Raw genomic sequence first — 14,576 nt, 5'->3', positions numbered from 1 at the left:
AGGCCTATGAATTTAAATTGTAAAAAAGTGTGAAAATTTACTAATTTTCAGCTCAATTGTTGAGCAAGACCTTTTATAAGTGACTTTAAACATACAGCTTTGGCTGGAATCATCGATTTTATAAGAATCAGAAGTTTAAAACAAAACTACTTCCTTGTTATCGTGTTATTCTGAGTCTGTTTCTTTCATGCGGCTTGGATACAACGTCAATTAATGAAATATTACTCGCGGACATAATAGTAATTAGCAGCGTATTTTTGCATACGATGTAGTTACGTATATGGAATATAACGAGAGTAAAAAATCAAATTCAATATTTTGGTTGATTTTCAGCTATTTTGAAGTCCACCGTCCCCTTAGGTATTCCCTTTATGAAAACACATGGCATGTCCTTTAAAACTTAACTTCGCTAAGCCTGCAAAAAACAGGAGGCATTTCTTCACATACAAGAAAACATTTGTAAAAGATGTGGCATGCCGATCAGCGGTCAAATGAATAAAAGAAACAAATTATTCAACCTTCACATAGTCCTAGCAAGCGATTGTAGGATTTCTTATGTGTAAGAATGTAAACAATTTTTTCCTCCGAAAAATCTTTAGAAAGGTATCTTTGCTACATTTGATTAAGCAAACAAAAAAGATGCCGCTTGAGTTTCTGATTAGAAAACATGTTCTAGAGAAAATAAAACAAGGAAAAGTGAAGTGTACTGAAATTTTCCTTCTTTTCCTTGATTTTTACTTTTGAAAAAGAAGTGATGACGGAATTGGCAAGGAGAGGACATTTTTAATTTTTGCTGTTGCGAGAGCGTTTGAAATACTGTAAAAAGAGGAAGCATTTATTTAGAAGATGCTTGTCTGGTGAGATCCCCTACACTCTTCATCGATTGCTTTACTGTGGGTATTTCGGAAGCTTGATTTCGTTGTCTTTCTATCCTAGACCGTGTAAGAAGCAGTGATACTATCTACATGTAAAGTTTCCAACTAACCCTTTAAAGCTCAGAACGCCCGAGATGGCCTTTCATTCAAACGACGACAAGCGCCCGAAATGGCCGAGATCGCAACGCTGTTTTCTTCCTTCCCACTAAGGTATGCAGTAGCAGGAGCAGTTTCCCCAAATTTGTAACTTTTACAGACAGGCTGGTCCTAAAAGGATTTATTCGTGATTTCTTATCTTTAGGTTGCTCGTGTCATTTGGAATCTTCACACTTCTTTGTGCGTTCATGGACGGGAAGGGGAGGAAATTGTTGTGAATCCCAAAAGGCATTTCGCGCGTTTCGATATTTTAAGCATACAAGTTAGCGGAGACTGGTTTTCTAAAGGTCAAAAACATTAAACATGACACATAAGAAAAGAGTTCCTGTAAGTGAATACAGATGTGGAAAGATTAGATTCCAGGATACTGAGATTCGATTACTATGTCACGAGCCGCATCGATTGATTGGATTCGATTCTAAATCGTTTAAAACGTCTTAATCGAAACTGATCTATTATACAATCAGCTGTAAAATTCTAATGACACTCATCAATAGAATGACAGGTATTATTAGAATTTTTATAAAGATAGGATTTTCATAAAGGAAGATAATGTAGAAGGAACCCGATGAAGTAGTACATGCTCAAAATAAGAGGAAGATATAATGAGCTAGATACCGATATTGCGCCCATTTTAATAATGTTTTAGTGTTACTTCGAGCTATTTATGAATGGAGTTACTGAAAGAATAGTGTAAGAATAGGGAGATAACTACGAAATGTCCAAATCTATGAACTTCTTATGCCACAAATCAAGAATATTTTGTCAAATTTTGTATTCTTGTTTACAACTTAGAAACGCCCCGAAAGTACGCTCAAGTCGTATTACTTCTTTAAATGACTTTTCATTATTTTTGCAGCCAAAACCACATTTTGTATTGGCAGTGTCCCTCTAAAAATCCGTGAGCTTTAAATGGCAAGTAATCTGAATAACTGGCGGTTTACTGGTTTAATTGAATGTCTTCCTACTGAGGCTAATTGTGGTTAGCCTTTTAGAAGAGATTTTATTTCAGAAATATTATGCGAAATAAAAACCTAAGTATTTAATTCTACTTGAAAGATTTGCGTTCGTGCTCAAGGACTAGGCAGTTAATTAAAAAAAAATTTTTTTTCCTTTAGTGTCTTAGCATTTGTGAGTTTGTGACGTACAGACAGGCTTGTCCAACTCAGAGATTTTATGAGAAAACTGAGGAAAGATACTTAATTTATAATTGAATTATTTAATAACATTTCATTCTTAATCGAATGAATTCCTAATGGAATCAAGAAATGCCATTTGCTGTAAATTTAGAGCAAGAATTTTTAACGTTGCGTATTCAATTATCTTTGCAAATGTTGGCAATGAATTTACAACGCATTCTAATTGAGGCAGTGAGAAAAATAATCTCTTATACTGGATCTCCAAAATAATAATTTTATGCTAATTTTTTTTCTATTCTATAAACATGCATATATAAGTAATGCATATGCTTTCCAAAGCAGTTAAAATAAGGTATTTGTAAAGTTTATTTTTTCAGACAAAAATATAAAATCTAAAACGGCGCAACTACTAGCGAATATTCCGCGAACTGAAATAAAACTTTTACAAATAAAAGCATTAAACGCTATCACAATTTTTTATTTAATGACTAAGATGCTAGTCATATACTTTCATCATGTCCTTTAAAAGAAAGAAGCGCATGAAGCGAATTTAAATCATAGTTTCAGTTTTATCTTACAGGAAGAAAAATTTCGAAACTGCATCATTTATCGTGATAAAAAGCTATTCGAGTTTCGTGCGACTTCGAAATTAAACTTTTCTTTTTAATTTTTTTCAAACAGACTTTTCTATCACATCAAATGATTAGTTATCATGATATAAAAGTAATATTTATTTTTCCTTTTTTTATCAGATAATTATTTTTTAATTTTCTTTATTCATATTGCTAAATGGCTTATATTTAAAATCAAATTATTATTCATGTCGTTAATGTACTTAAAGCTAACTGAAATTTATGCAGCAACATTCAAATGCCTCACTAAGGAGGCATAAAATAAAAGCTTTATAAAGAAATAATTTTACAAGTTAGATTAATGAAAACAGTTGATATTTGATTTCAAATTAATAATCAGAAAGGGAAAAATATTTAAGCACGCAAATTATATGTAAAACCCCAAACTGAAAGTTATTTTTCAGGATGGGGAGAAACAAATTTCATCATTCACAAACTGTAAAAAATATATATGTTACTGTTGAAGTTTGAAAACCATAAACATGCTATAATTCCGCAGTTTACCTGATTTTTTTCCCTACATCATAAGAGATTTTCGAATTTTACCTAACTGCCTATTAAGGTATTTGTAATCCTTAATACGCAAGCCTTTCCCTCCTACTTCCGTGCCAAAGCTTTCTAAACCATTGTGTCACCCAAATTGTGTTTACGACATCATTTGCCGTCCAACCGGTATAGCGGTTAGCGTCGCTGATTGCCGTGCCGAAGGACCCGGGTTCGAATCTTGAGGAAGCAAGCCATGGTTGTTTGTAAATGTATAGTGTCGGTGCACTTTAAATATGCGGAAAGCCGAAAGTCCTCTCGTGTGGTTCGGTAGAAGGGAAGACGGAGGAGATTCTAGCACCCGTGCCCCCCCCCGAGGTGTTCGCCATCAAAATTGGGGGGGGAGCGGAACTGAGCTAAATCGCGCTGTCACCTGTATGGTGCTCAAGCCTGTTGCCAACAACACACGTAAAAAACTAGCGCTCTTCTTGCCACGAGGAATTTCGTGGGCTTGGGCTGATGTTACTGTCAGACAAGTGAGTGTAAGCAACAACGACATCATTTTCTCATAGTTTCACGTCGGTTAGGACCGTTCAGAACAGCTTCTTCCGTTTTCAGATTAATTTCTTTTCATTTTGAGCTAAACTTGAGGTAAATTTAGCTCCAAGATTTTAAGCAAGCACTGCAGTGCATTGTAAAATAAAGAAAAGATGTTATGCAAATTTCTTTATCATAGATCAGAAACACTCGTATAATTGTATATTGATGTAAAATGAAAGTGATTCAATAAATGACGACACAAAATTATTGAAAAAAACTTTACATCTTCAATTATAGAGTCACTTTCATTTTGCATGGAAGTAAAGATTTCCAAGGAAATCTAATCATCTCAAGATTAGCAAATAATTGAATGGTATGATATATGGAGTGTGAAAGGCTGTTAAAAGCATTGTCAGATGTTCGACAAAGTACGAAAAGATTTGTGTACGCCGGACTTTTATATTCTACTCAACTGCTGATTGGGCAAGCTGGAGGAAATAGGATGATCAAATAATTACATAGACTTTAAAAAGTAGAACCCCAAACTAAATAAAATTGGTTTGGATTTATGCAAAACTTTTAAAAAGAACATGAAAAAGAGGGGAAAAGAAAGTTTTGTAAAACCGAATACTTCATCACATTTCGGTAACAGATATTAAGTGGATCTCATCGAATACTAATCTCATTAAGATAAAAGTTTTTTTTCCCTATACCAAAACCACTCAACAAAATTTGTTGTATTGAAGCCGCTCGCATTAAAAAGAGCGGTTAGATAATTAACGAGGGACTCTGTTTATGGGATCACAGTTAATCACACTCAAGAGGACATTTTGTTACCTTCATCTTCTACAGGATCAACTTATGAAATACAAGAATATATCTATAATATCTTAAATTGCATTCTACACCATTATCACCGTTGGTCGGGAATACAGTTATAAAGAATATTCAGTTATCTTGTATCTCCCAGTAATCATCTCTGCAGATTAAAAAAGTTGAGGTATCCTCAATTTCAGTAGAACCGCCATGACAGTTCCGTACAAAGCCTATATTAGAGGACTCTACAAGACATTGTTTCTATTATTTGCTCAAAATAAACATCAGATGTTCTTATGTGTAAAACATATGGTATTTGTTTCGCTTAATTTGCGATGACGTGGAACTTGAAGAGTAATGGAACAGTAAAAACGTGTTACGAAAGAGCTGCAAAACAATATGTACCAGAAAAACAGCATAAGAAGGCCAAGGAATGCTTAGAAAAAAGCAGGCAAAAGCTAGATACTGTTTCTGATGTAAGTAATCCAAATTCTGATGAAAATGTCTGTGTGATAGGTAAAGTACCTGAAACAGAGAGAGAAAAATCTCACGCCTTCTCCATTTTAGCTGCAGTTGTCAATAAAACAGATGATTTTTTTATAAGATTGGTACAAGAGCTTTTAAAACAATTGAATGCAAGATATGAACTTAGTGTTCACGCAGAAATAAGTACCTTAATGTTACAATAAAACAATAACAACAATAAAACAACCCCTTGGTACTGGATAACCTGTGACTGCAAATCTCAATGTGCCATAAATAGGGTATGCTTGTAACTAAAGTCAGCTGCTATGCAATTCAATGTGTCACACACTCATTAGGTTCTACTACTATTACTATACACAATATATCTAAATGTTTTGTCATATGCATAATTTGGACAAAACAACAGACAATTACTTAACTTTCAGGGACAATGGTTGTGCATAAAAAAAGTAATAATAGAGCTACACGACATTAATTCCAACTACAAAGGGTGATGGTGGATTTGTGGTGATTTTATTTTCTTCTCAAATGCTTTTTTAGGTTCTTTAATAATTTGGAATGATCTCACTTAAACATATATAGGTCTTCGAAGGCACTATTGTTATCTATCTTACAGCCTGTTCAAATACTTTTCCAGTTTACAACCAATAATAAATTGTTTGTTATTTACGTTAGGGCAAGGAATCATAGCTAAAACGATCGAAAAAAAAACACTAAATTTGCCTTCTGTTAAATAAAAGTATATGATTCTGTATTCTTCAATAGATGGTAGTAGGGCGTTCAGACTATGCGTCATGTTATGCTTCTAGACTAGTTGGCTCATACCCAGGCTGATTTTACGAATTATTATATATTTTCTTCACCCTTAAAATTATCACAGCTCCGATATACAGTAAACATTACGAGTTTATGTAACTCAATTGGAAACATAAATTTGAGAATTTTTTGTGAAGAAAGCATTCGGGAAAATGGGCTACAAGGTTATTTAGGCGCAGGAAATATGAAAAATCAACAATCGTTTGAACTTTGTGGTTGCCAGATTGCTTCCATTTACACCAAACCATGCTTAAGGAGTTTTACAATGAACAAAGTAGATATATAGCTTTTGATCACATTAACCAATGCAGATAGACCAGTATTGTGTCACTATGTATAATCATATAAAAAGTAAAAACTTCTGTGTCACGTGTAAAAAGAAATGCTATGGATTACAGCTTATTCACTGATTGAATGAACTTTGTCAAAGGAAGATTAGGACTTTCAAACTTGGTATTCATGACTTACCTACACAGTCCTGGGGACATAATGTTTTTTCCAGTTGTTCCAATTCATCGCAGTATCCGTCTGGACAGGTTGAAAAGTCTGGCGAGCATGTCGCATAGTCTGGGCTTGGGCGTATACTTGTCAATGAACTAGTTCGCCATAAACAAAAACCTATTTTCGATCCTTTTCCGCAACTACTTTCGCACTCACTCTGGCTTGCGTACAAAGAACACCATGCATCTTTATCTGCAAAGTAAGAAAACTAATTTAATCAGGATTTTTTGAAAGGAAAGTTTAGTTAATTTACAGTTACTTAACTTTGACGTTAATTACAAAGAAGAAAAAAAACTTTCCAAATGTTGGTATTAGAGATTAACGTATTTTCAGACAATAAAATAATAAAGGCCGCAAAATAAAAAGTAAATAATAAAGAATTATGTAAATATAAGAAAGTAAAAGAACTATTCTCTCACGAGATTTTTTTTTTAACTTCTTTCTGTAGAAACTGAAAATGACTGTAGTTACGATACCGGCAGAGAACGTTAAATAATTATTTGCATTCAGTTGCAATCTAATGGAAGTTTCGAAAATTTTTAAAGGTGATAATTAATGTCAGAGTGTAATATTTTATAAAATTATAACAATTAAAAGCTGTTTTTAGCAAATAAAGCGTTTTCATTTATAACGTTGCGCGCCTCTAACTAGCACGCAACCAAGAAGTGACTGTGAAAGCTTGTATAAACCACAGAGTCTTATAAAGGGTTTAAGTCCCTTTTTATTCAACGTACTAATTTACAATTGCGTTCTCTTGACGCTTACAAACGGTGCCAACTCGGCAGTCAAAATAAAAATAAAAACCTGAAAAGAAATTAAAGACAATATTCTAACTACGAGGCTCTCTCAAATAACTAACTCACCGCGTTTTACAATACGGCTGCTAATTCAGCAGACTTGAAGCTCACTGGAACAATTGCAACTACTTCCCGCCAAGCACATAGGCCGCAACGCGGGGTTTTTCAAATCTCTATAACTACCTCCGCGCTCGCTAAGTAAGAATAACTCTCTCTCACCGAACTTGTTTCCTTCTATTTAAATCATACTACTTCCGCTGATAATTTGAATGCTTGCGCGTTCTACTCAAATTTACATATTCTGGCATTGGCAGTTCCAGGGGAAAGTAAGGATTGACAGGAAAGATAGTTTAAACTTAAAATAAATGTTAGTTAAAATAAATATAAACCCTACATTTGCCGCTGCCAGAATTTGGAAAACTAGGAAGCAGGTCCTACAAACGACCTGTTGTAAGTTTATCTAATTCTGAACTAACTGGCGAAAGCCTCGTTTACACAAAAATAATCTTATGTAACAATTAAAATTCTGTTACTCTTTACAAAGGTTTCTTCTTACAGCAACTTTTCCTGGACTTCATCAATCAATCTTGGTCTTTCCTTCCACCATCTGGAAGGAATAAGTATCAGTATCTTTCTACATACATTATAATTTACACTTTTACACTTTCTTGACACAATAAATTTTTGTTTTTAACGTTTCGTTTTTCTTAGTTATTGCTTACTTCACATTCATTCAATTTTTCAAGCATTAATTTAACTTTACCCTGGCTCTCCACCGTGTGTGGTGTCAAACGGGAATATTCGCGTTTTAGTCTTACAACACTTCCCCTAACCACCATGATTTGTTAGAATTCAACAACCAAATAGACACACCTTACTCGACATTCTACAACTCAATGAGCTACTTTAATATTCTTAAAAATTCAAATGTAGGTGGAGAACCCTACAAAACACATTCATTCTAACTTCCCCCTCATTCATCTTTTAAACATGCAGGCTTTCGCTCTAAAGCATGACTTTACAGTTTAATACTTAAATTTTGACTTCATTGCTTTTAAGCATTCACTTTTAGCATCTACAATTTTATGCTTCTAGACTAAATTCTACTTTTACATAACATGCAAGTATTTACATACATTTACAAAAGTTTAATACATATGCTTTTTACAATTTACCATAAAATGAATAAGAGAAAATAAATTTTTACTTTACTCATCCTTCGCCAAGCTGGCGGCACTGAAACTAAAATTCTTATTAGTACATACAAGAATACGAAGTTATTTTTATCTCCGGCCAAATTTTGGCTTTAACATAACAGAATTAGTCTTTCGACCAACAGAAAATGCTTGTTTTTAGCTTTTACACTTAAAGAAAATAATACTTTTGCCTTAGCTAAATAAAGTAAAACAAAACTAAGTCTCAACCGAGACATATTGACTTTCGTCAAAACATACGAGAACTTCGTACTTATGCATAACATTTCGGAACAAAAGAGAAAAATATTTATAGAAGGTTTTAACTTATCTTTGAGTTTTCGATGCTTGAAACTCCGTCATCCGTTTTTGACAAAATTGATCCCAAGTTAGAGGTGTCATGGATGTCAATCTTCTCCTTGTTGATCTCCGCGTGTCGTCCCCGTTGATCTTTCTTTTGCGTCCTCTACATGCTGGCCTCTTGACGGAGTAATCGTCTGGTTGTTGGCTTTTGCGTTTCTGCCTGGGACGGCTGGTCTTGACGTCCTCCGGTCTGGAGTCCTTGAATTTCTTCTGTTCCTCGTACTTCTGTGCTTCCTGTTGGCGTTTCAGTTTCCGGAACGGCGGCCTTGCTGGCACCTGACTCTGTGGCCGTGTGCGCGTTCTTCTTGATGTGTAATTCCTCCTGCCATCCTTTGTAGGTGGTGTTTTTCTTTTTACCACGGTTTCTTTACCCGGTTCATCTGTACTTTTGTTTTTCTTAAACGCCGGAGTTTGATAATCATTTTTTCTTTTTGATACCGACGTCCGGGTTGTAGAAGTGCTAGGTCTCTCTTCAGTTCTCCGTTTCTTGGGTGGCGGAATAGTTGTTGCAGTCTCTGGCCCTTCTATTTCGTTTAGACTTGAGTCCTGCAAGAAACTTTTAAGGATTTCAAAATCATTGGGATTTTTCACCTGGTCGGGACTTGCTTTACAGATTTCCCCTCTCTCGTTTTTAAGATATAAAACTACTCCTTTGATTTCCTGAATTACATAGGGGCCTTCAAACTTTGGAGCTAGCTTTGCCATAAAATTGTCTGGGGCACTTGATAAAGAAAATTTCCGTTTCAATACTTTATCACCAACTTTAAAATCTGCTTCACGGCGTTTTTTATCGTAATAAATTTTCTGCCTATTTCTTGCCGTATCCGAGGTTTTAAGCGCCTGATCAATTAGTTTTTGCACGTCCGTTTGTTTGAATTCCTGCTCTCTTTGTTGCACAAAGAATAATTTATCTAAAGGCGTAATTAACTTTCTGCCTAAAAATAATTCTGCTGGAGTTTTTCCCGTAGTATCATGATGTGCCGTTCTTAAAGCATAAGCTAATTCATTTATGTAGCCATCCCAGCGCTTGTGATGTGTGCTAACGTAACTGCGAATTATTTTTACAATGTTTTTATTAACTCTTTCTGCTATGTTAGCCTGTGGTCTATACGGAACCATTTTGATATGGCGTATATCAAGTCCATTGCATATGTTTTCAAATATTTGACTAATGAATTGTTTTCCGTTATCGCTAATGACTTTTATCGGTGCACCGTATTTTAAAATGTATCTGTGTAAGAATGCATCTGCGACTGTTTTGGCTGACGCGCGTTTAAGTGGAACAATTTCTATCCATTTTGAAAAATGATCTACTATTACTAAAAGAAAACGATTTTTATTTAACTCGCTCTGGGGGAAGGGACCAAGGAGATCTATGCCTAAAATTTCATTCGGAAATGTAGCGCGAATGCTATTTAAGTACCCGGCCGGGCTGTAATTAATATCATTTATTAACTGACATTGATTGCAGGACCTGACATACGCCGTTACTATTTTGTATAATTGCAGGAAATATACCGCCTCGCGTACCCTTTTTAAAGTCTTTCTGACCCCGAGGTGGCCCGCTGTTTTTTTTTCGTGCAACTCCCTCAAAATGCTTAATCGAAGCGAGGCTGGGATGACTGGCTTATACTCAAGATTTTCGTTCGTTGTTTTCGTATAGAATAATAAATTATCTATTATTTCATAGTTTTTTGCTCTATTTCTTATCGCATCGATATCTGTATGCTCAAAGCCTTCGGGGTCTTTCAAATAAGCATAGATATTTCCAAATTCAGGATCAGCTTTCAGTTCAGTAATAACCGTATCTCTAGAATCTAAAATTTTTGAAGTCAACACAGCGCATTTAAGTTCATTAACTTCCTCGTCCAGTTTTATACGAGAAAGTGCGTCAGCTACATTGTTTTCCTTACCCGGTTTATATTTTATTGTGATATTATATTCTTGGAGTTTTAAAGCCCATCTTATTAACCTGGGCGTTAGGTTTTTTCCCGAGTAAAGTCTACCAACAGCCGCATGATCCGAAAAGACAGTTACTGGCGATTTGCCGAAATAAACTCGAAATTTGTGTACAGCCATTAATACGGCTAATGTTTCTCTTTCTGTAGCTGTATAATTCCTTTGTGTTTGATTCAATGTTTTACTAAAAAATGCCAGCGGATGGTTATTTTGCATAAGAACCGCACCCACCGCATAGTCTGATGCATCTGCCGCAATTTCCAGGTTTTCGTCCCCCTCAGGGAATTTTAAAACAGGGGCATTAATAAGCGCTTCTTTTAATCTTTCAAAAGCCGTGTTAGCTTCCGCTGTCCACGTAAATTTACTCTTTTTTCTTTTCATTACTAAGAGTGGTTCAACAATATTAGCGAAATCTTTTATGAAAGATCGATAGTAAGAACATAGTCCAAGGAAAGACGAAAGTTTCTTGGCGGTGTTGGGCGGTGGGAAATTCTTAATAGCTTTTATTTTTGAATCTTGCGTTTCTATACCCTTTTGCGAAATTTTATAACCGAGATATTTAAGTTCTTTAGTTGCGAACTTGCATTTTGAGGCGTTAATTGTAAGACCGGCCTCTTTTAATAATTTAAAAACTTGTTCGAGATCACTAATGTGTTGTTCCAACGTACTACTCGTTATAATTATATCATCTAGATAAATTAAAGTTGATTTTCCTAGGACAGGCTTTAGAACAATGTCCATAGCTCTCTGGAATGTTGACGGGGCCCCACACAACCCAAAAGGCATGCGTAAAAATGCATAAGTGCCCGATTTTGTTATAAACGCGGTTTTATGTATATCTTCGGGTCTCATAGCTATTTGATAGTAGCCAGACGTTAAGTCCAAAGTAGACATATATCTCGTCGATTTGATCTGTCTAATGATCTCGTCTATAACCGGCAAAGGGTAAACTGGGAATTTAGTTATGCTATTTAGTTTTCTATAATCGATAGCAAACCTCCAAGCCCTTTTATCCGAAGGAGGAAACTCGTTCTTTTTCCTACATAGTACGACTGGACCCGCGTATTCACTATTTATGGGCGTTATTATTTTATTCTTTAACATCTCCTGAATATGTTCTTCGATGATTACGTCTTTTTGTTTGTCATAGCGGTAAGGTTTAGTCCTACAAGGTTTTTCGGCATTTAATTGAATCTTGTGAGTTACAATCTGACAGTTTCCCGGCTTTTCTGAAAACAAATGAGAAAAATTACTCACCACTTGCTGTATTGCTTTACTTTCCTGGTCATTCAAATGGCTAAGGTCCAATTCAGGTGTCTCCACCGGTTCCACCACCCTCTGGTCCATCTCCAGCACCACGGAACTATCTTGAAAATTTAATTTGGCCCTCGCGGCCCTTAAAAAGTCCATACCTAAAATAAGAGAGTGTTGGAGGTGTTTCACCACAAAAATTAATACTTTGAGATTTTCCTCTTTTACCTGTACGTTTAATGCTACTTTCCCGATGCAGTGACATGTTTTTCCTTGCGCCGCTATAATTTCCGTATTTCTGGTTTTAAAGAGTCGTATCCTATAAAAATTCTTTTTGAAGAACTTTTCACTCATGAAATTGCCTTCTGCCCCTGTATCGATGAGGGCTTCTACTGGTACATCGCCAACCAGGACTTGTATAATTGGTAGCTGTGAGTTTTTTACGATGACTGTATTTAGATGTCTATTTGAGGGTTTTTCTAAAACTTCCGGGGTCTGGACCCTCCCTTTCACAGGCCCCTCTAGTCGTTTAAAGCTTTCCTTTCAATCTGTGTCTTCTGGGTACGCGGATGCTTATTTTCAAATTTTCTTTTTGGGCCTTGCCCTTCAAGTTTCGATGCGTTAGCTTGATAGTTCTTTCCCCCATATGAGCGATTTCCATTTCTTGTTTCCTCCTTCCTTCTGGTACTTTGAGAATATGTTTCCCCTCTCGCTCTTTCCGCGATTCTGCGATTTTGAAACTTCACCGCCAATTCGAAAAGTTCCTGCAATGTGGTTGGGTTTCTAATTTCAAAGTAGTCTTGGACAGCGGGTAACAATCTTGGTAATATTATTTCAATAATCTCCGCATCGGGTTTTTTCCCATACAACATATCCGTTAGCTTGATTTTTCGTAAAATAAAGTCCGTCAATTGTGCTGTATCCCGTTGATAGAAACTATATAGCTCGGCTTCCAGCCGTGCGCGATCTTTCACTATGGGGAAGGCCTTTACTAACGATTTTTTGAAATTTTCAAAAGTATACGTCGGGCTTCCAAATTCACCTAGAAGAAATTTGCCTATATTTTTCCACCATAGCGCGGCCTGTCCTCTTAGTGCTGATGTGGCGATAGCAACTTTTTGTCTTTCGGGCACAGGATAGAGCTGAAAGTGGTTTTCTATACCTTCTAAAAATACGGACACCGAATTTTTTCCGTCGAAATAGACGTTTGGCTTGATTGATGCTCTCAAAGTCTGGACCAGGTATCCAAATCCTTCTAACTGCGTTGTCATTTCTTGGTGTTGTCCAGCGGCTTCCATCCAGTTTTCGGCCATTTCAGTTCGATAAGTGTTCGGGCGCCAATATAACGTTGCGCGCCTCTAACTAGCACGCAACCAAGAGGTGACTGTGAAAGCTTGTATAAACCTTATAAAGGGTTTAAGTCCCTTTTTATTCAACGTACTAATTTACAATTGCGTTCTCTTGACGCTTACAAACGGTGCCAACTCGGCAGTCAAAATAAAAATAAAAACCTGAAAAGAAATTAAAGACAATATTCTAACTACGAGGCTCTCTCAAATAACTAACTCACCGCGTTTTACAATACGGCTGCTAATTCAGCAGACTTGAAGCTCACTGGAACAATTGCAACTACTTCCCGCCAAGCACATAGGCCGCAACGCGGGGTTTTTCAAATCTCTATAACTACCTCCGCGCTCGCTAAGTAAGAATAACTCTCTCTCACCGAACTTGTTTCCTTCTATTTAAATCATACTACTTCCGCTGATAATTTGAATGCTTGCGCGTTCTACTCAAATTTACATATTCTGGCACTGGCAGTTCCAGGGGAAAGTAAGGATTGACAGGAAAGATAGTTTAAACTTAAAATAAATGTTAGTTAAAATAAATATAAACCCTACACATTTATTTATGTTTAAATCTGCTTTAGTTTTTAGTAAAATCGAAAAAGAACCGTTTTCGATTTCAAACCGAACATTATAGTTTCTTCCAGAAAATATTTATGAAGCATAAAAATGAAATTAATGTAATTTATAAGTTATATTTTTATGATTCAATATTTAGTTTAATAAATATTGAGGTTGAAGACAAACATAACCGGTATTAAAAACTAAAAATTTTAATATGTTGAAAATCCAGGAAAACTAAAATAACATTTCGAAATTCTTTCTATTAATTAGCCTATTCATTATTTTTTAATAAGGAAACTATTATTCGCATGAAATTTTAATTTTAGCTCTTTTCATCTACAATGAACTGTAAATTAATACATACATTGCATATAAAAAAGTTTCTAGTATAGCGAACCAATAATATTTTCAAACAAAGCAAAATGAATTACCCGTAAAATTGTTTTCCCATAAATTTTTTAGAAGCGGTATATTTGTCGAAATGAAATCAGATTTTTGATTGAAGATCACAATGATTATTCACAAATGGGAAAAAAATTATTAAATTATATATTAATACGAATCAAATGACCCTTTTATTCGACGTTTTTAAAAATACCCTTTTTTAAGTAATTATTTTTATACAATTTATCATACAAATTTTGAGAAGGAAATAAAGGATG

The 14,576-nt window shown here is 35.3% G+C and overlaps 1 protein-coding gene across 1 annotated transcript in view; it reads right to left on the bottom strand.

Annotated features, from left to right (window-relative positions):
- The window catches only part of LOC118189676 (proto-oncogene tyrosine-protein kinase receptor Ret-like), a 476,686-nt gene that overhangs the window by 86,154 nt on the left and 375,956 nt on the right, over positions 1–14,576 (bottom strand). The window contains exon 10 of the mRNA XM_085806630.1: positions 6,412–6,636. Coding sequence (XP_085662756.1) covers positions 6,412–6,636 — 225 coding nt within the window. The remainder of the gene's footprint in view (positions 1–6,411; positions 6,637–14,576) is intronic.

This window comes from Stegodyphus dumicola, chromosome 1 (assembly GCF_044657685.1).
Source record: "Stegodyphus dumicola isolate Sdum_Otavi_A_Nest chromosome 1, ASM4465768v1".
NCBI classification, from domain to species: Eukaryota; Metazoa; Arthropoda; class Arachnida; order Araneae; family Eresidae; genus Stegodyphus; species Stegodyphus dumicola.
This window is presented reverse-complemented; position numbering and strand designations above follow the sequence as displayed.